This window comes from Narcine bancroftii, chromosome 1, assembly GCF_036971445.1.
Source record: "Narcine bancroftii isolate sNarBan1 chromosome 1, sNarBan1.hap1, whole genome shotgun sequence".
Taxonomy (NCBI): domain Eukaryota; kingdom Metazoa; phylum Chordata; class Chondrichthyes; order Torpediniformes; family Narcinidae; genus Narcine; species Narcine bancroftii.
The window spans coordinates 493,276,540-493,303,623 of NC_091469.1; the positions used below are offsets into that span (position 1 = coordinate 493,276,540).

At 44.3% G+C, this 27,084-nt stretch overlaps 1 protein-coding gene across 6 annotated transcripts in view; it reads right to left on the minus strand.

The window, feature by feature from the left end:
* Positions 1 to 9,789: 9,789 nt before the first annotated feature.
* The window catches only part of LOC138752013 (poly(U)-binding-splicing factor PUF60-like), a 114,917-nt gene continuing 97,622 nt past the window's right edge, over positions 9,790 to 27,084 (minus strand). For all 6 annotated transcript variants that reach the window (XM_069915167.1, XM_069915171.1, XM_069915168.1 and 3 more), the window contains 4 exons: positions 22,466 to 22,656; positions 20,493 to 20,634; positions 12,316 to 12,554; positions 9,790 to 10,710 (listed from right to left, as the gene is read on the minus strand). In XM_069915167.1, the coding sequence (XP_069771268.1) occupies positions 10,411 to 10,710; positions 12,316 to 12,554; positions 20,493 to 20,634; positions 22,466 to 22,656 (872 nt within the window). In that variant the 3' untranslated portion in view covers positions 9,790 to 10,410. The remainder of the gene's footprint in view (positions 10,711 to 12,315; positions 12,555 to 20,492; positions 20,635 to 22,465; positions 22,657 to 27,084) is intronic.

Here is a 27,084-nt window from a genome sequence, read left to right on the forward strand (position 1 = left end):
GGTCGAACGTATGAATGGAACACTAAAAATCCAATTGACAAAGTTAATGGTGGAAACTAAAATGCCTTGGATAAAGTGTCTGCCCCTAGCCTTATTGAGAATTCGTACTGCCCCACGAAAAGATGTAGGGCTGTCCCCTTATGAAATGATGTTTGGGCTTCCCTTCTGGAGTACAGTTGAGGGGTGTCCCACCTTGGGGGAAGGGGATATATTTGTTAGGAACTATTTACAGGCACTGTCACGCTCTCTTACAGATTTACGAAAGAGAGGACTATTGGCACAAACACCGCCTCTAGACTTTTCTTTACACAAAGTGGAACCAGGAGACTGGATTCTTATCAAGACCTGGAAGACTGAAAAACTCCAGCCCCAGTGGGAAGGTCCATACCAAGTTCTCTTAACTACAGAAGCTGCAGCACGAACAAGAGAGAAGGGGTGGACACACGCATCCAGATTTAAGGGACCTGTAGAGGCGCCACAGGACCCTGATACGAACTCAGATTGGACTTGTATTCCTGGAGAAAAACCTCTTACCTTACGATTTCGCAAAAAGACTTAATTCACAATGTTATTGTTATGTTCTTTGATTTTTCTTAGTTTGCCTATGTCTTTATCAGGTGTGAAATGTAAGAAATGCAGAGATACAGTGGTCCTGTTTCAGGACCACATTTGGGGAAGAAAGGAAGGTAATTTCATTTCCCATACCTCAGTTCCTGAGAAATGTTGGGCAGAAAATACCACCCAACATCCATATACCCCTTGTGTGGAAAAAGAAGGAAATAATATGGGTCATTATATACAGATTCCTAATACCACTCCTTTCCCTCTTAACGGTTGGAAAGGTGACTCAAGCCCACCATGCCCTGATGGACTCTGGTTTTGCATACACCAACGTACTGTTCCAATGAGAAGTTACACTCCACACTCGAAATTGCCTGTCCCTTTAAGACAGCCGGACTTAGTTCGAGTCCATCCAAATAACCATGTAAGTTTCGGTAATGTAATTGGGGGAGATAACCTTTTTGTAGATCTGGCAACTAAAATTGCAGGAACTTTTAATGTAACTAATTGTTGGGTCTGCGGGGGTCCACGGATGTCAGAACAATGGCCTTGGTGGGGAGAACCTCTCAATTCATTGACCATGATTTCCCGCATTTGGACAACTAACCGAACGAGATCAAGAGAAACCTGGTCTCTCTCTAACGTCCCCTCTGGTTTTTATTGTCTCTCACAAGCCGGCAAATACCCAGTAGGAGAAAGTCCCTGCAAGGCTGTATGGATTCGCATTTCGCCTGGTGTTTTCACTTGGTTTCCTAAACCTCAGACTTGGTTCTTATCCACTGTTTTTAAAACTAATTGCCTACCCCTGTCTAATAGCAGTATTCAGTTTTGGAATTGTACCACTTCCACCATCACAGGACCATACCAATCAAATCCTGTTCTTAAAAGAGTTTGGGAAAGGGGGTATGGAGTATCCCCAAATGGATTATTCTGGGTATGTGGTAATAAAGCTTATACTCGTCTTCCCTCACAGTGGAGTGGAACTTGTTTCCTAGGAATAATCCGCCCAGAATTTTTCCTTCTACCCCACGATCACGGTCATAAATTAGGCGTGAAGGTCTTTGATACATTACATCGTGAACCCCGCTCTACCACGGTACATTTGGGAGAATGGAGAGATGATTGGCCTCCAGAGCGCATAATTCAATATTATGGTCCCGCTACATGGGCTCAAGATGGATCTTGGGGTTATCGTACTCCTATATATATGTTAAATCGCATAATTCGCTTACAAGCAGTGCTTGAAATTGTTACAAATCAAACAGCTATAGCCCTGCAATTACTTGCATCCCAGCAAGGTCAAATGCGCTCTGCTATATATCAGAACCGTCTAGCCCTAGACTATCTCCTAGCCACGGAAGGAGGTGTATGTGGCAAACTTAATTTGACTAACTGCTGCTTACAGATTGATGATAATGGAAAAGCCAATCGTAAAATCGCTGATAATATTCGTACATTGTCCCATGTACTGGTTCAAACCTGGCATCCTTTCCCACAATTTAATTGGATGGACAAATGGTTTGGAGGAACCTGGTGGCGTACCTTCTTGTGGGTCATCGGAGGTATTTTATTCCTCCTACTTATTTTGCCCTGTATTATTCCCTGTCTACGCAGCCTGGTGATTTCCATGGTCGAACAAGCTATGCAACCAGGGGGGATGGGAGACCCTGTAAGACTTTTATTTCAGCGTGAGATTAATGTATCATAGAACATTTCTCTTCCCTAGCTTAGAATCCCCATTCATATCTATACATATATTCAACACATTTTAAAGAGAGAAAGGGGTGGATTGTGATATAGAGAATTTAGGTTAAAAAGACTTAAGTTAAAATGTGATGATTAATCATAAACAGGGAAGCCAGAACGGACAGAGAGTTTACTAGCAGTCAAGGACAGAAGGATCTGCTGAATATGTTTTTTTTAAACCTATCTTTTCATGGTCATAGTGAGAGACATGCAGGAGACAAAGGATTGATAAGAAGTGTGAGAAACAGAATTCAGTGAATGTAGAGTTCACAGCGTACGTAACGAACGTGATAATTAATAATGCAGTTATACTTAGAATGTTTTTGTAATACTAACCAATTAAAACAGTATTAATAAGAAGGGGAAGGGCAAATAATAAAGGTATAAAAATCAATGCACTGTATGTATCGGGGCTTAACTGGTGAGAAACCAGTTGAGTCCAACTCTGCAGACTTGTAAATAAAGCTTGTCGTGTCATCAGTTTTAAAGAGACTCATGTGTGAGAAGTTTTATTTCTGACAAAGTTCAATTATTTTTGGAGAAAGTATTAAAAGTGAGTCTTCCATTTGATCTAATGTTATTTTTATTAAGTCGATTGCTCTAGGATTAAGATTGACTGCATCAAATTGAATTTCCACGCTTAGCTTTGGCTGTTTCTAAAAAATATTTGGCCATCATCTAGAAATCTGATTTAGTTTTAGGAATGGGAAGATGGCAGAATAAAATGAAATCCTGTATTCCTTTAGAAAAGGTTACATATAATTTGAGGGATAAATATCATTTTTTTGTAAAAGTATGGAGCCTATATCTAAAAACACTTGGTTTGAAGGTTTAATCTCTCAATCTGTTCTGGTGGTGGTCTCGCTTTCCACAGCTACATAGTTGAATAATTTTGTTAAGTGATGGTCTCTTTTCTTAGTAGGTGGAAGGGGGAGTTGGGTGAGGGGGGAGGATTTATTCAATTATATACTTTCTGTATGAATATGTTATAATTGATGTATGATTTAAGAATTATAAAGCCATGTACATTTACTCTATTCCCCCATAATTTCACATACCTCGATCAAATCTCCCCCTATTCTTCTACGCTCCAGGGAATAAAGTCCAAACCTGTTTAACCTTTCCCTCTAATTCAGTTCCTGAAGTCCGGGCAACATCCAAGTAAATCTTCTCTGCACTCTATCTATCTTATTGATATCTTTCCTGCAGTTTGGTGACCAAAACTGCACACAATTCTCCAAATTTGGCCTCACTAATGTCTTAAACAACTTTACCATAACATCCCAACTCCTGGACTCAATACTTTGATTTATGAAGGCCAATATGCCAAAAACTCTCTTTACAATCCTATCCATCTGTGATGCTAATTTCAGGGAATTATGTGTATTTCCTGATCCCTCTGTTCTACCGCATTCCTCAATCCCCTACCACTTGCCCTGTAAGGCCTTTCAAAATGCAACACCTCACACTTGTCTGCATTAAATTCCATCTGCCATTTTTCCATCCTATTTTTCCAGCTTGCCCCGATCACTCTGCAAGCTTTCAAAACCTTCCTCGTTGTCTACACGCTTCCAATATTAGTGTCATCTGCTAACTTGCTGATCCAATTTACCACATTATCATCCAGATCATTGACATAGATGACAAACAACAATGGTCCCAGCACAGATCCCTTAGGCACATCACTGGTCACAGGCCTCCAGGCGGAGACGCATCATCCACCACTACTCTCTGACTTCTCCCATCCAGCCATTGTCAAGTCCAGTTCACGACTTCAACATGAATACCTAATGTTTGAACCTTCCTGACTAACATCCCATCAAAGACCTTACTAAAGTCCATGTTGACAACATCCACATCCTTTCCTTTGTCAACTTTCCTTCTTGTCCGGCCCTGAAGATTTATCCACCCTGATTTATTTGCTTTAAGACAGCAAGCACTTCCTTCTCTTGAATCTGTACGTGTTCCATGACCTCACTGCTTGTGTTCCTGACTTCCCATGACTCCGTGTCAGTTTAACCATATAACCACTGACAGCACAGAACAGGCCAGTTCGGCCCTACTAGTCCATGCCGTAACAAATCCTCACCCTCCTAGTCCCATTGACTAGTCCCCTCCTATCCATGTAACAATCCAGTCTTTCCTTAAATGTAACCAATGATCCCGCATCGACCACGTCTGCCGGAAGCTCATTCCACATCCCCACCATCCTCTGCGTAAAGAAATTTCCCCTCATGTTCCCCTTATAATTTTCCCCCTTCAATCTTAAACCATGAATCTCCCCCACTCTTAATTGAAAAAGCCTATCCACATTTACTCTGTCTGTCCCTTTTAAAATCTTAAACACCTCGATCAAGTCCCCCCTCAATCTTCTACGCTCCAGAGAAAAAAGCCCCAGTCTGCACAACCTTTCCCTGGAACTCAAACCTTGAAATCCTGTCAACATTCTCGTGAACCTTCTCTGCACTCTCTCTATTTTGTTTATATCTTTCCTATAATTTGGTGACCAAAACTGTACACAGTACTCCAAATTTGGCCTCACCAATGCCTTGTACAATTTCATCATAACCTCCCTACTCTTGAATTCAATACTCCGATTTATGAAGGCCAACATTCCAAATGCCTTCTTCACCACACCATCTACCTGAGTATCAGCCTTGAGGGTACTATTTACCACAACTCCTAAATCCCTTTGTGGCTCTGCACATCTCAATAGCCGACCATTTAATGCATATGACCTATTTAGATTGGCCTTTCCAAAATGTAACACCTCACACTTATCTGTATTAAATTCCATCAGCCATTTCTCAGCCCACACCTCCAGCCTTCCTAAATCACCTTTAAATCTACGGTAATTTTCCTCACTGTCCACAACACCACCAATCTTTGTATCATCAGCAAACTTGCTTATCCATTCTCCACCCCTACTTCGAGATCGTTAATATATATAACAAATAATAGTGGACCCAGGACCGATCCCTGAGGAACTCCACTAGTCACCGGCCTCCAATTGGACAAACAATTTTCTACCACTACTCTCTGACACCTCCCATCCAACCACTGCTGAATCCATTTCACTACCTCCTTATTTATACCTAATGCCTCCACCCTTTTTCCTAACCTCCTGTGGGGAACTTTGTCAAAAGCTTTACTAAAGTCTAAATAGACAACATCCACAGATTTCCCTTTATCAACCTTTTTTGTAATCCCCTCGAAAAACTCTCAGGTTTGTCAAGCATGATCTACTCCTGACAAAACCATGCTGATTACTCCCTATCAATCCCTGTACCTCCAAATATTTGTATATACCATCCCTCAGAACACTTTCCATCAACTTTCCCACCAGACGTCAGACTCATGGGCCTATAATTCCCAGGTTTACATTTAGACCCTTTCTTAAACAGCGGAACCACATGCGCCACCCTCCAATCCTTTGGCACTACCCCCATGGGCAGTGACATCCTAAATATCTCTGTTAATGGCCCCACTATCTGTCTACTAGCCTCCCTGAGTGTCCTTGGGAATATTTTGTCCGGTCCCGGAGATTTATCCACCTTTATCTTTTTCAACACAGCCATCACTACCTCCTCGGTTATCCTTATATGCTTCATGACCTCCCCACTATTTTTCTTTACCTCAACTGGTTCAATATTTTTTTCCCTAGTGAATACCGAGGCAAAGAAATCATTCAAAATTTTCCCCATTTCCTCAGACTTCTCACTCAGCCTACCCTCGCTATCTACAAGGGGTCCAATTTTATCCCTCACTAATCTTTTACTTTTAATGTACCTATAGAAACCCTTTGGATTTATTTTTACTCTGTCAGCCAAAGCCTCTTCGTGCCTTTTTTGGGCCTTTCTAATTTCTTTCTTAAGATTCCTTCTACACTCCTTGTAGTCCTCCTTCAACTTCTCAGCTCTCTGTTCTTTATACCTCTTGTACACCTCCCTTTTTCTCCTAACCAAATTTCCAATATTCCTCGAAAACCAAGCCTCCCTATGACTTCCAGCCTTTCCTTTGATCCTCACTGGGACATATCTACTCTGTACCCTCAAAATTTCTTTTTTTAATATCCTCCATTTCTCATTTACACCCTCACCTGAAAATATCCTGTCCCACTCAATACTCCCCAAATCCCTTCTTATCTTTCGAAATTTGCTCTTCTCCAATCCAGAACCTCAACTTTAGGCCCCTCCTTGCTCCTCCCTAAAACTACCTTAAAAGTAACAGAATTATGATCACTGACCCAATTGGATCTTCAACATTAATGTCTGATACCTGACCTAGTTCGTTCCCTAACAGGAGATCCAGTATTACACTGTCCCGAGTCGGTTCTTCTACTAATTGATTCAGAAAACAATCTTGAACACATTTAACGAACTCTAGCCCATCCAGCCCTCTAACTGTATGGGTATCCCAATCAATGTGAGGGAAGTTAAAATCTCCCATGATCACTACCTTATGATTCTCACACATATACGTTATCTCTCTACACATTTGTTCCTCTAGTTTTCTTGACCCATTTGGTGGCCTGTAATACATCCCTATTAGCACCCTCATGCCTCCTTCACCCCTCAATTCCACCCAAATAGCCTCACTGGACGATCCCTCCAGACCATCTTGCCACCTCACGGCAGTAATGTCCTCCTTAACAAGCAGAGCAACTCCTCCTGCTTTTTTTTACCCCCTGATCTATCACATCTAAAACAAATGTATCCTGGAACGTTAAGTTGCCAGTCCTGCCCCTCCTGTAGTCAGGTCTCACTAATTGCCACAATATCGTGACCCCAGGTATCTGTCCATGCTCTAAGCTCATCTACCTTGTTCACAATGCTTCTTGCATTAAAATATATGCATTTCAGAGAATGACCCTTACCTATATTCTCTTTTCTTCCTTCTACCCTAATCTCCATCCTATCTTTGTTATCATTTTTATTCTTATCTAGGTGGCCATGCTCCCTGGACACTGCTCTCACACTCTGTTCCCCACCCCCCTGCCAAACTAGTTTAAACCTTCCCCCACAGCTCTTGCAAATCTGCTTGCCAGCACATTGGTCCCCTTCCAGTTCAAGTGGAGTCCGTCCTTTTTGTACAGGTCCGACCTTCCCCAGAAGAGATCCCAATGATCCAGAAATCTTATCCCTTGCCCCTTGCACCATCTCTTTAGCCACGCATTCATCCTCCAATTTCTACCCTCACTAGCGCGTGACACGGGCAGCAATCCAGAGATTACTACCTTGGAGGTCCTGTTTTTTAACTTCTTACCTAATTCTACATAATCCTGTTTCAGGACCTCATCCCCACTTCTAGCTAAGTCATTGGTCCCCACATGGACCACAACTTCTGGCCATTCTCCTTCCCCTTGCAGAATGCTATGAACTCGATCAGAGATATCCCTGATCCTGGCACCAGGGAGGCAACAGACCAACCTGGATCCCCGATCTCGTCCCACAAACCTTCTATCAGTCCCTCTGACTAATGAGTCCCCAACTACAAGTATCCTGTTCTTATCTCTCCTTCTCTTCTGAACCTCAGGCGCAGCCCCTGTGCCAGAGACCTGACCCCCACGACTTGTCCCTGGTAAGCTGTTCGCCCCAGCAGTATCCAATGCCGAATACATATTGCTGAGTGGCACTTCCACAGGGGTACTCTTGCACAGGCACTCTCCCTCCTTTCCCCACAGTCACCCATTTCCCTGACTCCTGCCTTCTAGGGGGGGGGGGGGTGACTGTCTCCCTGTAACTCCTCTCTATCACTGCCTCTGCTTCCCTTATGATCCTCAGTTCATCCAAATGCAGCTCAAGCTCCCTAACACGGTCACTGTTTATATGCAATTGGAGGCACCTTTTGCAGGTGTAGTCGTGAGGAACAGCTGTGGTGTCTCCGACTTCCCACATCCCACAACTGGAGCTCTTAATTACCCCAACTGACTCCATTTCCTACTATAAATATGTTATTTCAGATACCTTTTCACACAAGGAACTCCTTCTTAACCCCTGCTCACCGAAGTCCCTCGAGCCAAAGTCCCAAGTCCCCACTCACTCACTGCGCCACTCCCTCTCTTTCTACTCCTTTTATTAGCCCATACCAATTAACCCCAATTAACTCCTCTCACACGACACCAGACGCTGACTCACTGCCTCCTCCGACCTTTCTAAGACCGAGCCCCGGTAAGTCCAGCTATTTATGCTACTCACTTCTCTGATGCTGTTTCCTGAGTGAATACTGATAAAAAAAATTTAAGACCCCCCCCCCATCTTTTTTCTCCAAAGCCGACCACTCTGATTCAAGGGGAACAATTTTGACCCTTACTATCCATTTGATCTTAATGTTCCTGTAAAAACCCTGAGGATTTTCCTTCATATTGTCTCCCAAACCAACCTCGTGTCTTCTTTCAGCTTCCTGGTTTACTTGAGGTTTTTCATGCATATTTTATGCAAATATCTCATTTGCTCCATGTTGCCTCTACACATTCTACACCTCTCTCTTCTTCCGAACCAGATCACCAATATCTCTCAAAAACCAAGGTTCCCTGTACCTGCGAACCTTGCCTTTAATCTTGACAGGAACATACAAACTCTGTACCCTCAACATTTTACCAATGAAGGTTCTCCACTTACCTCACACATTCTCTAAATCATGCATTCTGGATCCTTTCTCATTTCCTCAAAATTCCCCTTTCTCCAATTTAGAATCTCAACCAGAGGCCCAGGCCCATCCTTCTCCATAATTAACTGGAAACTAATGGAATTATGATCACTGGACCCAAAATGTTCCCCTGCACAGACTTCTGTCACCTGTCCTGTCTCATTCTCCACTAAGAGATCCAGTATTGCTCTCTCTCTATAGTTGATACCTCTATTTATCGATTTAGCAAACTTTCCTGAACAAATTTAACAAACTCCAAGCCATCCAGCCCTTTTATAATATGGGAGTCCCAGTTAACATGTGGTAACTTAAAATCTCCTACTATCACAACCTTGTGTTTCCTGCAGTTGTCTGCTCTCTCTACAGATTTGCTCCTCCAATTCTCGCTGACTATTGAGCAGTCTAGGTCATACCTTTCCCGTTCCTCAGCTCCACTCATATAGCCTCAGTAGATGAGCCCTCTGGTCTGTCCTGCCTGAGCACAGCTGTGATAATTTCCCTGACAAGCAATGCCACTCCTCCCCCTTCATCCCCTCCCCCCCCTCCCCCCCCATTTGATCACATCTGGGGCAACGGAAGCCCCAGGGTAAAGAGTGGCAACCCTCTCCCCCCCCCCCCGGACTTGGACGAGATCCAACTCCACTCCCTATCACCATCCACTCCAGGCTGGAACAATCAGGGACCATATGCATACAGGTAAAGGGACTCATCAGGGGGGCCAGCTTCTCTCTCCTCTGCACTGTTGCACAGGACCATATCTGGAGATCAAGCCACATCCCACCTCAGCAGCCTGCTGAGATGACCATTCTTTCTTACTGCCAGAACAGACAATAATAACGGTTTAATTTCTTTAATAGAAAGAATAACTTGCCTACAATGTTCACATTTGCAGCCATGTAGTTAACAGAGTTTAACAAAAAACATCATCGCACTCAGTTGAACCATTCCGGAGTGGGCTCTGTGAATCCATGCTAATATACCATGTGTTAATCGACCCCAGTCCTTGATACCAAGGACTGAACAGGATCACACAGCATCAAAATTCATTGTTCAGCCACCCCATGTTCACGAGCTCCACTCTGGGGCGACAAACCCTAACCACTGAGATTCTCATGGATGGAATCAGTCATTGAAGAAATTTATTGAACCAGGGACAAGTACACCAAGAGGTTGAACAGGTTATAAACGAAGTGGTCCAGACAGGGATTTCATGGCAGAGTTCCCAAACTGCTCCACACTATTTCACATCTGCATTTTGGTCCACTGCCAAATGGAGGAACAGCAGAATGCAATGAGGAGGTGAACACAGCATCTGGTCAGCTGGCAAGGTGGAATCGCACTCAATCCCGACGTCCCTGATGGGAGTGGATTGCAAGACGTCATCTGTCGGAGGTCCCCGAACCACAGCTAACCCCAAACCTTTGCTCCAGGTTCATAAACAAGATGTCCTGGAGTTCATGCAGACAGGTCACTGTTATCAAATCGATCCTGATCGTAGATTTCTGCAACCACCTTCCGCCCGCCAAACCATCGCCCATTAAGAGCCTGGATGGCTTTGTGCATCTCTGAAGCCATGGAGAATTCCACAAAGATTTTAACAATCACCTCAGCATCCTCCTCCTCGCCCTGCTTCTCCTGGTAGATGATCACGCGGTTCACAGCCCCAAATTTACCACATTCCTCTGTCACTTCCCCCTCCAGGTCATCGTCAATGTCTTCAGGACCCACCATGTTCCGCAAGACCATGACTGTGGACTGAAACAAAAGGCTTGGTTATCCTGGGACTGACTGCATCCTTGCCACCTCATCACCAAGCACATAATGCAGAACCATGTTGCCAGATTCCTAAAGGGGGTGCTCACCCCACCCACCCCCAAGGGTGGTGGAAAGATCCGGGGGTGGCGATGAAAAAAGGGGACAGGTCAAATCTTCTGTCTTATTATTCAAGTTGATGCAAAGTTTAATGAAGAAGGCAGTGCAGTAACTTGGGGTGGCCATAATGAGCAAACAAAAAGTCCAACAAGGTGCTCTTGCAAGAGCTGCTCTCGGTGGCCATGTCCTATTGGTGTCATTACTGCCGCCACTAACCCCACCTCTCAGCGCTGCCACCACCACCATCCCCTCAGTGCTGCCACCGACCCCCCTCTCATTGCCGGCACTCTACCCCACTCAGCTCCACCACTACCCACCCTCCCCCACCCTGCTTAGCACCCCGCTCAGCACTGCCACTAACTCTCCGCGACCCCCCACCCCCCCGTCCGTGCTGTTGTATGGAGGGCGGTGCACTTGGGATATAGCCTGGAGGCCAAAGGGGTGGCAGACAGAAAAAAGTTTGGAAACCACTCATCTATACGCCAATTCATTTTTCCCCTTTCAACCCTCATGAACAAAACCACCAATCTCACTGCGAAAAGCCACAGCGGACACTGTTGATCATTTGGGAGGGAAAGCACAGTAAAATTCCCATTATCCGGAATTCAAGCAACTGGCGAAAAAAGGAGAGGAAATATATAAACAAACAACAAGCAAATATTTAAATAAAATTTACAATTGTAAAAGCAAATGTTCTCCCAAGCAACGCATAAGCCCTTGGTGACAATGGGAGAACATCAGCCAGTGGAGGGCCTCGGTCGTGCCATGCCCACAGCAGCTGTTTAAATATAGTTTCAATACAATGGCATTGTGCAGGATGAAGAGCCGGCTGGTGCCTCTGGGCGACTCTCCCAAATTATTTCCCTATCCCTGCCTAGTAAGAGTCTACCTTTATTCGTATTGAGTACTATGTATTAATAAGACTTTATCTGTAAACTTGAGGGGGGGGGGGGGTAATTATGACAGCAGCACGGTTAATGTAACGGCTAGCGCCAGTGACCGGGGTTCCAATGTAAACTTTGAAAGTTATGGGAATTATCTAATTAAAATTAACTTTACATAATTAAGGACAATAGTACTGATTTTTTTTCAAATTGTATTTTGCACTGTCTTGCAAACGATTATTAATGCAGGTGTATTAGTTAGGCCTTGTAACTAAGGCTCAAGCAACAGGAAAAATGTGCATATCAGGCATTAACCAATCCCTGTAGGTGCAGGAACTGAAGATGCCTCCTCATTCTGCACCCCCCCCCCCCAAACCAAGTGAAGTTTTGCGTAACCTTCCGCAACAGGCATCTGAGGCCAGTTGGTGCATATTCAACTTAAACGTTTGAGTCCCTTCTGGGACTCGTTTCTACCACCCCAGGGTCAGTGACTCCAAGCTCTTACACCCTTTGCATCCAGCCTGTCTGAGATCACAGGCAACAGTGCGTTTCTGCACAGTAGGTTTTGGCGATGTGGTCCGCTGACCCTGCACTGCTGCTTTACCTCCTGCTTGCGAAGCAGCTTCTGCATCACCATGTGCCTGGCATTGCTGCCTGAGATGCTCATGTGCTCCTGTTCACTCAGCATCTCCAGACGCTCAGTATCCAGCAACTTCTCCTCATCTTCCTTCTTCACTTCGCCAGTGCCGGAAGATGCTGGAGGTGTTGCGAGGACAGGGTTTACCACCCCCACCTGTGGGATAGCCACTGGCAAAGACACGGTTGGACGCGTTGGAGTCACACCTGGAAGAGATGACAACACTGCTTTTGTCGGCAAACAGAACGTGAAGAAGTGCAGCAGGAATTCAGTCAGCAAACCCTTCAGGATTACAGGAGACCCTTACCTGCTGGTCCCCAGCAGAGATATCAAATGGGAACCACATCCAACACTGACAAAATTCACAGAGGGGGCTGTCTAAAACTTGGGGACAAAGCAGGAGGGAGCTATGGGTGTGTGCAACAAGATACCAGAGGAAGTGGTGTGGACAAATATAATAGCAGTGTTTCAGAGACCACGAATGGCATGGAGAGTTTTACTTTTGAGCACCTTCGCTCTGTCCGCAACAATGACCAGTGGCCAACCATTTCAGTATCGCGCTGACTCGTCTGTCCACGGCCTCGTGCACTGACAAACTGAGGCCAACTGCTAATTGGAGGAGCAACACCCAATTTTGCATCTAGGCACTCTCCAACATCGACCTCCAGTTTCTGAGGCTGCTCTTGTCTCCCCATCCCTCCTCTCCTCCAGCTCCCCTCCCTTTTAGAGAGCTACTCTTTCCCCCATCACTTCTCAGCATTTTTCCTCTCTGTCCTCCCATCCATATCCACCTATGACCTGTTGACTGGGGGGCCTGTGCTCCTCTCCCTGCCCATCCCCTAATTTATTAAGGTGCCTGTCTGCTTTTTGCTCATACCTTGATGAAGGGTCCAAACTCAAAACGTTGGTCATGAATCTTTATCTTTGCCAGAGAGAGCATCTAAGCATGAAATCCTCAGAAATCGGTACTCCTCCTTGAGTACTGAGGAAGGGGAGAGTCTGGCTAAGGTAGACAGAGGTGTAGGGTCAGCCTCTGTAGCAAGAAAAGAAGTAATAGGAAGAATAGGGCGATAGTTATAGGGGTCTCGCTGGTGAGGCGGACGGACAGAGGATTTTGTGGAAGAGATAAAGAAAACCGGATGGTGGTTTGCCTCCCTGGTGCCAGGGAGGTGCCTAATGTGGCTACACGAATCCAGAACATCCTAAAGGGGGAAGGGAAAGAGCCTGAGGTCGTGGTCCACGTTGGTACCAACGGCATCGGTAGGAAGAAGTGGTCCTGCAAAATTAATATAAGGAGTTAGGCAGGGAGCTCAGAAGGACCACTAAGGGTGTAACTCTGGATTACTTCCTGTACCACTGATAGTGAGGGGAAAAATAGAGTCAGGTGGAGGTGGAATGTGTGGCTGAAGGGGTGGAGTAAAAGACAGGGTTTTAAGTTCTTGGACCACTGGGACCATTTCTGGGGGAGATGGGACCTATACTGTAAGGAATGGTTATATCTAAATCCCAGTCTCCTGGCAGGGGCATTTACTAGGGCTTTAAACTAGTACTCGAGATGGCAGAGGTCGACAGCATCGAGTCCACGCTGCTGAAGATCCAGCTGCACTGGATGGGTCACGTCTCCAGAATGGAGAACCATCGCCTTCCCAAGATCATGTTATATGGCAAGCTCTCCATTGGCCACCGTGACAGAGGTGCACCAAAGAAAAGGTACAAGGACTGCCTAAAGAAATCTCTTGGTGCCTGCCACATTGACCACCGCCAGTGGGCTGATATCGCCTCAAACCGTGCATCTTGGCGCCTCACAGTTTGGCGGGCAGCAACCTCCTTTGAAGAAGACCGCAGAGCCCACCTCACTGACAAAAGGCAAAGGAGGAAAAACCCAACACCCAACCCCAACCAACCAATTTTCCCCTGCAGCCGCTGCAACCGTGTCTGCCTGTCCCGCATCGGACTTGTCAGCCACAAACGAGCCTGCAGCTGACGTGGACTTTTTACCCCCTCCATAAATCTTCATCCGCGAAGCCAAGTCAAAGAAGAAACTAGTAAGGCTGGGGACAGGGGTTCATGTCAGGGAGGAAACAAGAACAGTCTTCAGGCAAAGAAAAATCACACAATCTGGAGGTGGAACAGCAACAGGAAATAAATAGTGGCCATTGTAACAATTGTAGAGAGGGTGAGAGGTAGAAAGTTAAATGTGGAAGATCTCTGAGATGCATTTATTTCAATGCAAGGAGTGTGGTAAACAAGGTGGATGAACTAATGGTGTGGATTGACACGTGGCCTTATAAACTTATCTTTCACTGATTCCGTATTTATTTCAAAGTACATTTTAATTTGTCGTTCAATGAATTCTCTAAAATCCTGCCTTTTAAGTAGCATGGAGTTTAATCTCCATCTATACATTCTTGGAGGGATGTCCTCTAACTCTATTGTCAATATCAGGGGTGAGTGGTCCGATAATATTCTAGCTTTATATTCTGTTTTTCTAACTCTGTCTTGCATGCGAGCTGATAACAGGAATAGGTCTATTCTTGAGTATGTTTTATGTCTACCCGAATAATATGAATATTCCTTTTCCTTTGGGTGTTGTTTCCTCCATATATCCAAAAGTTGCATTTCTTCCATCGATTTAATTATACATTTGGTTACTTTGTTCTTTCTGTTAATTTTTTTCTCCAGTTTTATCGATATTTGAATCCAAATTAAGGTTGAAATCCCCTCCTATTAATATGTTCCCTTGCGTGTCTGCTAGCTTCAAAAAAATATCTTGCATAAATTTTTGATCATCTTCGATAGGTGAATATACATTGAGTAAATTCCAAAACTCCAAATATATCTGACATTTTATCATTACATATCTCCCTGCTGGATCTATTATTTCCTCTTCTATTTTGATTGGTACATTTTTACTGATTAATATAGCTACTCCTCTTGCTTTTGAATTATATGACGCTGCTGTTACATGTCCTATCCAATCTCTCTTTAATTTCTTGTCCTCTACTTCAGTTAAATGTGTTTCTTGCACGAATGCTATATCAATTTTTTCTTTTTTCAGTAAATTTAGCAGTTTCTTCCTTTTGATTTGGTTATGTATTCCGTTAATATTTAAAGTCATATAGTTCAACATAGCCATTTCATACTTTGTTTATCTTTCCTTTCCGTTTCCTCATCATCACCTTTCCTTCTTATCCATTTCTGCTTTGTTTTAAACACTTTATAAGACAACATTTCTAAAACATCAAACATTTCCCTTATTCTCCTATCTAAAACTTCTTTAACTCCATTCTCCCCTCCCCCTCCTGAATTGCCCTTTATCCCTTGTCGGGCAACCACATCTCCCCTCTCCATTTGGATTTGCGAATTCACTCGCAAGCGTCAACTGATTTCGCAGTGACCGCAACTCCTCCCCACCCAGCCCCCCCGGAAAAGATTTTAATTTTCATATATAACAAAGGTCACTCTCTTAATTCCCTCCTTATTTCCTCTCTTCCCTTTCTTTCCCTTATTAATTCTTATCTATACTCTATATATTTTCTCTTAAATACGGAAACACTCATATACACACATATATACAAACACACATACACATATATATATATATATATATATATACCCATATACACACATATATAGTTTGTGGTCATTTTTGTTCTTGTTACATCTCTTCATCTCTCTGTCTGTTTTGTAGTTGTTCTGCAAATTTTCGTGCTTCCTCCGGATCCGAGAATAGTCTGTTTTGCTGCCCTGGAATAACTATTTTAAGTACCGCTGGGTACTTTAGCATAAATTTATATCCTTTTTTCCACAGGATCGCTTTTGCTGTATTAAACTCCTTTCTCTTCTTGAGGAGTTCAAAACTTATGTCTGGATAGAAAAAATTTTTTTGACCTTTGTATTCCAGTGGCTTTTTGTCTTCTCTTATTTTCTTCATTGCTTTCTCCAATATATTTTCTCTTGTTGAATATCTTAGGAATTTTACTAAAATGGATCTTGGTTTTTGTTGTGGCTGTGGTTTCGGGGCTAATGTTCTATGTGCCCTTTCTATTTCCATTTCTTCCTGTAATTCTGGTCTTCCTAGGACCCTGGGGATCCAATCTTTTATAAATTCTCTCATATTCTTGCCTTCTTCATCTTCCTTAAGGCCCACTATCTTTATATTATTTCTTCTATTATAATTTCCTATTATATCTATCTTCTAGGCTAACAGCTCTTGTGTCTCTTTAACTTTTTTATTAGATTCTTCTAATTTCTTTTTTAAGTCCTCTACTTCCATTTCTACGACTGTTTCTCGTTCTTCCACCTTGTCCACTCTTTTTCCTATATCTGACATGACCATCTCTAATCTATTCATTTTTTCTTCTGTACTTTTAATTCTTCTTTTTATTTCACTAAATTCTTGTGATTGCCATTCTTTTACTGATTCCATATATTCTTTAAAAAAAATATATCCATTGTCTTGCCTTTCCCTTCTTCTTCCATTTCTCTATGTTCTTCCTCTTCTTCTTCCTCTGGGTTGGTCATCTGTTGTTTCCTTGATTTCTTTTTACTCTCTTCTTTCTTGTTCTCGTTGTTTTCTATGTTCTCCTCTTGTTGTTGTGTTGTAGCTGTCACTCTCAGCTGTGGAGATCGACTCCTCAGCTGGTCCCCCCTCCCGTCAGTGTTTTTTTTTGTCACGCGCACTTTTGCTTGGCTCCGCGAGCCATTTTTGTAGTCCCGAGCTCGAGACTTCGACTGACCTGAGGGAGCAGGCTTCTCTCTCCGCGGCGGGCCTCCTCGGACAGGTAAGGCCTTCACCTTCTTCTTCTGATGTCTTTTCTTCTTCTCTTCTTCCCGTTGCTTTCGACTTTTCTTTCTTCGTTGCCATTTTCTCCCACCTTTACTTTCACTTTATTTTAATTTTTGTGTTTGTGCCTTTGTGTTTTCTGTGTTTTTTTAAAACTTTTCCGGAGAGGGCTGGAGTTCCCCGACCGGCCACTACTCCATCACGTGACTCCTCCCCGACATGTGGCCTTATGATGTGATATCAATTAGTGAGACATGGTTGAAGGAAGGCTGTGACTGGCAGCTGAATATTCCAGGATTTTGCTGCTTTAGACGTAACAGAATTGGTGGGGTACGAGGGGGAGGTGTGGTGTCGCTTGTCAGGGAAGATATTACAGCGGTGCTGAGGCAAGATAGACTGGAGGACTCATTGCGTGAGGCTCTGTGGGTTGAACTAAAAAATAAGAAAGGTGAGGCTACAAATATAGGGGTATATTATAGGCCACCAAAAGAGGATAGGGAACTGGAAGAGCAAATGTGCAGGGAAATAACTGAGATGTGTCATAGAAACAGGGTTGTGATAGTTGGGGATTTCAATTTTCCTAACATTGATTGGGAAACACAATCAGTGAGAGGGCAGGATGGCTTAATCTTTGTACAATGTGTGCAGGATTGCTTTTTATAGCAGTATGTTGAGGTGCCTTCTTGAGGGGAGGCAGTGTTAGATCTATTGTTAGGGAACGGAATAGGGCAAGTGACGGAAGTTTGTGTTGGTGAGAACTTTGGATCCAGTGATCATGGGTCCATTAGCTTCAACTTAAACATGGAAAGAGATAGGTCAGGTCTGAGGTTGAAGGTCTTCGAGTGGGGGAAGGCCAGGTTTGAGGAAATGAGAAGGGATTTGCAGAAAATTATATAGGCTGATCTTTTTTCTGGAAAGGATGTAGAAGAGATTTGGAGAGTATTTAAAGAAGAGATGTTGTGAGTACAGGATCTTTACGTGCCAGTCAGATTGAAAAGCAAGGCCAAAAGTTCAAGGGAACCGTGGTTTTCTAGAAAAATTAGGAAGTTGGTTCGGGATAACAGGGGGTCATTTACTAAATTTAAGAAGCAAAAAAAGGATAAGAGGTGTGATTATTACATAGATTGCAGAATAAACCTTAAGAAGGAAATTAGAAAGGCAAAAAGGTATAAGGTGTCAATAGCTGATAAGGAAAAAGTGAATCCAAAGGGTTTTTACAGGTATGAGAATAGTAAAAGGAGGGTTAAGGATAGAACAGGACCGCTGGAAAATGAAAGTGGTGAACTGTGCGAGGAACCATATCAGATGGGAGAGATATTAAACAATTTTTTCTCATCTGAGTTCACTAAGGGAAAGGACATTGGACTATGTGAGATAAGAGAGGGAAATGGCTTAAATATGGAAAAGATAGGGATTAGTAAAGAGAGGGTTTTGGAGCTTCTCGGGTCAGTAAATGTGGACGTCTCCTGGTCCTGATGGGATTTTCCCCAGGGCGTTAAGGGAGGTCAGGGAGCAAATAGCAGAGGGACTGTCAGTGATTTTCCAAAGATCACTGAAGGAGAGTGTGGTGCCGTGGCATTGGAGGGTGGCTAATGTAGTTTTGTTGTTTAAAGGCACGAGGTGTCGGCCAAGTAATTATAGGCCTGTAAGCTTGACTTTGGTGGTAGGGAAAGTTATGGAGGGTATTCTTAGAGATGGTGTGTATAAATATCTAGATATGCAGGGATTGATCAGGAGCGCCCAGCATGGGTTTGTGAGGGGAAGTCATGTTTGATGAACCTTGTTGAATTTTTCGAAGAAGTGACAAGAAAGGTGGATGCAGGTAGGGCAGTTGATGTAGTCTATCTGGATTTTAGCAAAGCTTTTGATGAGGTTCCACATGAAAGGTTAGTAAGGAAGGTTCAGTCACTAGGGATTAATAGAGAAATAGTAAGATGGGTCCAGAGGTGGCTGGAGGAGAGACAGCAGAGGGTCATGGTGGACAACTGTCTGTCAGGATGGAAGCCTGCGACGAGCGGAGTACCTCAAGGATTGGGTGCTAGATCCCCTGCTGTTCATAATTTATATTGATGATTTGGATGATGGGGTGGTTAACTGGGTAAGTAAATACGCAGACGATATGAAAATAGGGGGAGTGGTGGATAGCGAGGAAGGTTTTCAGGGATTACAGAGAGATTTGGTTTGTCTGGAGAGTTGGGCTGAAAGATGGCAGATGGAATTTAATGTAGAGAAGTGTGAGGTGCTTCATTTCAGTAAAAATAATCAAAATAGGACATTTGTAGTAAAGGGGAGGTCATTGGGGAATGCACAAGAACAAAGAGATCTTGGAGTTATGGTGGAGGATTCCTTGAAGGAGGATTCCCATGTAGACAGGGTGGTTAAGAAGGCATATGGTATGCTGGCCTTCATAAATCATAGCATAGAGTTTAGGAGCTGGGAAGTGATGTTGCGACTATTTAAGGCGTTGGTGAGGCCAAGTTTGGAGTGTATTCTGTTCAGTTCTGGTCTCCAAATTATAGGAAGGATATAGATAAGGTGGAGAGGGTGCAGAGAAGGTTTCAAGGATGTTGCCTGGCTTAAAATACCTCGAGAACAGAGAAAGATTGAAGAGGTCAGGACTTCATTCATTGGAATGTAGATGGTTGAGAGGGGATTTGATAGAGGTGTTTAAAATTATGATGGGAATAGATACTCGATGCAAGTAGACTCTTCCCCCTGAGGTCCGGGGAGGTTGAAACAAGAGGACACGAATTGAGGGTAAGGGGGCAAAATTTTAGGAGAAACATTAGAGGATGTTTCTTCACTCAGAGAGTGGTGGCTGAATGGAATAATCTTCTGGAGGAAATAGTTGAGGTAGAGTCAATTCTTTCATTTAAGAGGAGGCTGGATATATACATGGATAAGAGGGGGTTAGAGGGTTATGGGCGGAGAATAGGCGAGGGGAGCTAGCAGAGTTGTTTGAGTGAACTGACGTGTACTTGTAGGGCCGAGATGGCCTGTTTCCTTGCCATAAACTGTATATGATTATATTATAAAGAATACTGCATGACTTGCTGAGTTTCTCTAGAATTTCTGTGTAAGCAACAATCACAGTATCTGCAGATTTTCTGGCTTAACTCCAGAGTTTTAGTTTCATTAGGACATCATGTCTGACAGACATGTGCCGAAGGGCCTCTTCCTGGTACATGGATAGGAAAGGTTTAGAGGATTATGGGCTGAAAGCAGTCAACTGGGACTAGTTTGATCAGCACTGGCAAGATAGGCGGGAAGAGCCTGTTTCCAGTAGAACTCTGTATGAAGACAGCGATCCACTGCCAGCCTTCCAGTTGTCTCTACTGAACCTCCATGCATTACTGACCTGTTATGACCCCAGGGGCCTGGGCTGCCATGACAGCTTGTGGCAGCGCTCCTAGTGGCTGTGCCAGGGTAAGCGCCGGAGTAACCAGACCTGGTGCTGAGAGACCGCTAACACCAAGCACTGCTGCCCCAGCCACGGCCTCCTGCAGGCAAGAAAACACATGAACATTAGCAGAGAACCAACAGATCAACCCAATAGATCTATGACTGAATGTTAAAGTTACACGCCAGGCTCAATACTACAAAAGGACCGAAACCTGCTGTGATTGGGCTGAGGTGGTAACTTCTCTGATAACAACTTCCTTTTTGCTTGCAATTTACTGAGATAATCTCTTGGTATGTGCATTACATTATCTGCCCAAAGCCATCTCATACCCTCTTTGTGGCCTTTCATTTCCCTCTGGTACACTCTTTGACAGATTCATTTGATTTCCAGCTGTCTATACCCACGGAGAGATGAATATTCTTCACATTCTGTTCCCTATCACTGCCCATGTCCTTCTCCTTGGCAACACTGAGTTAGTACCCCACTCGGACTCCAAGCATAAACAATGCTACACCTCCACCTCTTTCTTCCTTCTCTCTTCTGTCCAAAACAACAAAACCAATCCTGTCCTTGCAGCCATGTCTTAGTAATGGCCAAAACATCATAATTCCAAGCACACGATTCTTAATCACATGACTCCCAATATTAAAATAACACATTTCAGCCCAGTCTTGCTGTGACCATTCACCTGTCCCTCCTGTTCATCCTTTCAGACTGATGGGCCCTCCCCTTGATGCCCTGCTGGTCAGATTCCCATCCCTGCCACTCTTGGTTTTAACTCCACTGCCATGTCCCCGCCCACATCTCCAACTCATCTAACATGGCGCTGCATCCTTTGACAACCTTCTTCACTATTCACAACTCTGCCAATTTATGTACATCTTAAACAGAGGTCCAAGCACTGATCCTTGCAGAACAACACTGATCACAGAACTCCAGAGAAACACCCCTTCACCATTCTGAACCATCATCTATGGCCAAGTCAATTTTAACTCCAATCCACCTAGTCACCATGGATCCCATGCGACTTAAACATGAGGCAACTTGTCAAATGTCTAATGAAGTGCATGTAGACAACATCAACTGTCCTACCCAGTCAACCAACCGCCATCTCCTCAAAAACTTGGCCTGTCCTACATAAAGCTATACTGACTATCCCATGCTCATGTGCTTTTCCAAATACACATATTCCCTATCCCTAAGAATGGTCTGCAGTAACTCCTTTACCAAGGCAGCTGACATCATTTTGCTGGATTATTGCTGATGCTCTTCCCAAAGAAAGAACATTGGCTCCCTTCTGGTCCTCTGGCTCTCATCAAGGGCTCAAAGATCTCTCCCCTTGCCTCTCGTGATAACCTCAGATAGATCCAGTCAGATCCACAGCCCCGATCCATCACATTGCTTCACCTTTCCCAGGAGTGCAGAATAACCCCCCCCCACCCCCCACCAACTTCAGCACATCACAGGACAGCTGAATTCTCCAGCTTATCAGTCATTTACAGGCTGTATGTGGGGAGAACAACAAGGTACCCTTAATGATGTTTCCATAGATGGCTCCTACCAGATGGTGGCACAGCTCTGGTTCCAGCTCACAGCAGAGGGCCGATCCAGCAACCCTACCCCCCCCCCCCCAACAATGTTGCTAGCGAGTCCAAGAGCAGAATAATTCCCCAGCCCCAATGCTACCAGCCAGTCCCAGGGCAGAATGATAACCCCCCCCCCCCAGCCAATCCCAGAGGAGATCACCCCCCCACCCCATTCCTCAGACCAAATCCCCCAGCACCCACCCGGTCCCGGAGCTAACCAAACCCTCAGCGAATCCCAAAGTAGATCAACTCCCCAGCCCACAGCCAGTCCCCGAGCAAATCAACCACCTCCTCAGAGCAGACTGATTCCCCCCCCCACCCCACCCCCTCCCCAACACCTACCTGAGCTGTGATCTTGGCTGTGGCGGCAGCAGCCGCCACTGCTGCTGCAGGGGGCAATCCACCGGGTGCAGCAGGAGTCATCAAGGGCATTGGAGGGGTCACCGCCTTTCCAACACGAAGGAACTGACCACCCAAATCAAAGAGGTTCATGGAGGAAACGGCATCCTGGGATGACTGCGCCTTCTCATACTCTGCACAGGTAAGAGGTTCAGAGTTGGCACATGGGCAGGGCATGGCACATCACCTGGCATGCCCAAGCACGTCGCTGCTTCTCCCACAATACCCCCTCCATTCTTCACAGCACTCTCTCTCCACATTCCCACCCCTCAAAAATCCACATCATGTCTATTCATCCCCTCCGCCATCAGTGCTGCTTTGCACGCTCATCACTGGGGATCCCTAATTCCCCCCACTCCCCTTAAAGGTACCCCTCAACACACCTCTGCACCCCTTCAAAACACAGCTCAACATTCTCAATCACCAGAGCCCCTGATCCTCCTCCTCCTCCCACCCTTCACCCCCAGGCTTTCCCATGCCTCCTCTCCCGCCATCCCATGCACTCCATGATTTCGATTTAAGGATATTACAAATGCTTCGTGCTACCACACCCCTGTACCCTCTCAGCTGCCCGGCGACACAGTTCCACATAAAAGTTAAGTTGGCTCTCTTACCTTGGTTCCCACTTTTGTCATTTTCATTTCCAAGTCTGGCCTTCACACAACACAGTTCAGGGTGTGAAGTTTTGACTCAGACCAGGCTGTGCCTGTTTGGACGCAGGCTTCCTCAAACATGCATTGCTTTGTACAGACTTTGAAAGGCTGAGAGACAATCCGGCAAACAAAGGGGCAGTGTGCGGGAACAAGAGAAAGCACTGCAGCAAGGTTGCCAACAGGAACACCTCGACAAGCGTGGAACCCAAGTCAGCATTCAGGCCGTGTCCTAACTGTCTTGTGATCACACATTTCCTTCTGCTTGTCTATGAATTGTGCCTCACCAGTGGGTCACAGCAGTTTGCTGTGTACATTACTGAAGATCAGATACCACTAATTTTACACCTGCGGATCACATTCCTTTCATAATTTTCCACTGTTAGTTTACATATGATGAAATGTGAAATCTCAGATTTTTAAAAAACTTTTCAGTCATGGTGAAAGTCAAAATAAGCTGCAGGCAAGTCATTAAAACGGTACTCTTTCCTGACAGTGTACTACATCATCACCCTGCACAAAACACATTACCATTCCGAGCAAGTGCAAGACATTTACAAATCAAACTGCCCTTTCACCACATTCAAATTCAGCCCAAACCAACAGGACAACAAATGTAATCAAGATGAAACAATGAGTGGTAAACAAAGTTAGCTTCAGTTAAAAGCCTCCACAACACTACAGCCTTAATTTGGCAGTGATTGAACAATCTCCATCTGTCTGGCTCAGTGAAAGAACTTGTTGAGGCAGGCTCATGAGCAGACACGTAACTCTGTGATGCAGTCACCCTTCCACAAAATACACCACGGCACTCCTCATAACCAATTACTACAAGCAGCAGGTAGCAAACTCACTCCCAAATCATTTAATTTTCCTGAAGGCAGGTTCAAGTGAATAACAAGCTGTGTCCACTCACTGATTTGAGAATCACAGGAATGAAGATGTGAAAAGATCGAGAGGTGACTAAACACAAGAAATCAACCAGCAAGTAGTCATCATGTGTATGTAATGTGATGTCTGAAAGGGTGGCAGAAACCAAATTCTGTAAAGGGGAAGTGATTTTGAAATGAAACAAATTGCAGGAATAGGGGAAGAGCTAGAAATTAGTGACTGAGAGTTCATCAACTTGAAACAGTTGTTTATTTCTGCACACTGTCTGGCCTATTGAACATTTCCAGCTTTCTTTTCATACTTCAGTTTTCCAATACATCTTGACTTCCTACTGCCTGTCTCCTTAACCACCCCCCACACGTACTCAGACCTCACATTATCAGCCTTCAACAGTGTCAGGGTGAGGTTAAACAAGAGGAATAGCCCCAACTTTTCCACACCCCACTTTATTGACCCACCCAGGTTCCAACATCTCCTCCCTGACTGCTTTTGTTATGTAGTTTCAAACCTTGCCCCTCTCCTCTCCCATCTCATTCCATCCAATTATCACAAAATGTCCACTGTCCATTTCTCTTCAAGGATGCAGCCCGTCACTGTTGGCGCATCACCTCTCCTTTACCTGGCTTCATGCAGCACTTTCCTTCCTCATCACACCTCCAGCCCCAGTATTTCCCCATTCTAGTTTCTTAAATTTCCCTCAGCACAGCTAGAGAGCGTGGAAATAAACAGAAATCAGATAGGTGTTTACCCCCGGAACCAAGGGAGGCCTGGAGATGACGTGGTAGAGGGATTGACAACAGAATCTAAACCCTAGAGTGGGGTTGTCTACAACTAAAGAGCCTGGGTTTAGGGCAAGAGGGAGGCAATTTAAAGGGAATCAGCTAGAAAAAGTTATGGAATTAATGGAGACAAGTGGGTTTCAGCTTTGTCAGGCAGAGAACCCATCAGCTGTCCAACTCTATGGCAGAAGTCAAAATAAAGAGTCAATTGTTACAGATTGTCCCTGTAACCTCATACATCCAGGAGAGAATGGTCAGGCCTCTGCAATGCCCTTCGTTGTTCTCTCAGGAAACTCTCCATCCTTGTCTGTCTAGATCTAGAAGCCTCTGAAAGAACACTATTGTATCTGCTTCCACCACTACCCCTGGCAGCCTGTTGCAGGCACCCACCACTCTGTGGAAAATATCTGCCCCACACACCTCCTTTAAACTTCCTCTCCCTCACCTTTAATCTGTCCTCCAGTATGTGACACTTTTGCCCCAGGGAAAAAGATTCCAATGGTCCACTCTTCACTGCCTGCCATGATTGTATCCACCTCTATTAGGGTCTCCCCTCAGCTTCTGATTCTCGAAAGAAAATAATTCAAGTTTGTCCAACTTCTCCTCATAGCACATACCCTTCAAACCTGGCAACATCCCAGTAAGCATCATCTGTCGTTTCTCCAAAGCCTTCACAACCTTCCTTTCAATTGGGTGACCAGAATTGCACAGTATTCCAAGAGCAGCGTAAAGTTAGACACCACTGCAACATGACCTCCTTACTTTGACACTCCATACTTTGCCCAATGAAGCCACTTTGTGTGTTCTTTACCACCTTCAATGACCGATGGTCCGAGACCCCCCAGATTCTGCTGCACATTAATCCTTTAAAGAGCCCTGCCATTAACTCTAGATATTCCCCTTTAAAGTGCAACCCTTTACACTACTGCGGATTAAACGCCATCTGCCATTTCTCTATGCTTATCTTTAACTGATCTTTATCCCTTTGCTTTTTTTAATCTCGCTGTTACCTGTATGGGTTTTTCCAGGTGCTCCAGATTCCACCCACGCTCCATAACATGTGGGATTGATGTTAGTCGGGTGTAATTAGGCAGCATGGCTTTCTTGGGCTGGAAGACCTTCTATCATGCGATGTATTTTCACCTTTGCTACACAAAGGACACTATTTGACCAGCTGAGTTTCTCTAGCATTTTGTGTTTATACTTCAACCGCCGGGTCTAAAGATTTTCTTGATTTACTTCTATTGTGCTGTACTGTTAAAATAAAAAATTATACAACATGGAATCTTGCCTATGGCAACCAAATATCCCACCTGCCAGTAGCTAGCTGCAAGTTTACTAACCCATCCATCTTTTCATTCAAGTAATTTATGTGTATAACAAACAATATGGATTCCAACATTGATTCCTGTGGAACACCACTCATAGTCCTGCACCCCAAATTCCCTTCTACCCTGTTTTCTAGGGGTCAATCAATTTTATATCCAAACTATCAACTCTCCATAGACCCAAAACGCCTTGAACTTCTAAATCTTGTCAAAGGGCTACTCAAGTCCATGTAGACAACATCCACTCCCCGACCCCCATCAATCATTCATTGTTCATCTCCTCAAAAAAAGCTCAAATGGGTGAGACATGACCTGCTCCTCACAAAGCCAGGTCAACTCACCCTAATCTGAACATGACTTTCCTATCTTGAAGTATCATTTCCAATAATTTCCCTACCACTGATGTGAAACCACTGGCCTCTAATTTCTTGGATTATACTCTCCTTTTTTGAACAAAGGTACAACATTAGCTACTCTCCAGTGTTCTGGGACCTCACCTGTTGCTATCAAGGATGCAAAATCTTTGTCCGGGCCCCAGTAATAACAAAAGTATAGGGTCCTCTGATTGAACTAAGACATGCTATATATGCAGCAAACTTGTCATTTGTTTCTTCAAAGCAGGGCAATCTTTATTCTCTCATCCTGAAATTTAAACTTGTGCCATTTTTAAAAATAATTATCAATTGTGTATCATAAGCCACTAGCATACAACAAAACAGCCTCCTTCAGCGTAAATCAGGATGAGGAAGAGGGAAAAAATGCACGGAGAAAGCCAAGAATCTTACACAGCTGGTGAATACATGAAGCAATTTAGGGAGGCAAGAAGAAATGAAACTCAACAATGTACCAAATAGGGTGCAAGATAAAGTAGATGGTAAAGCCATCAACCATAGAAATAACTGATATACGATAAA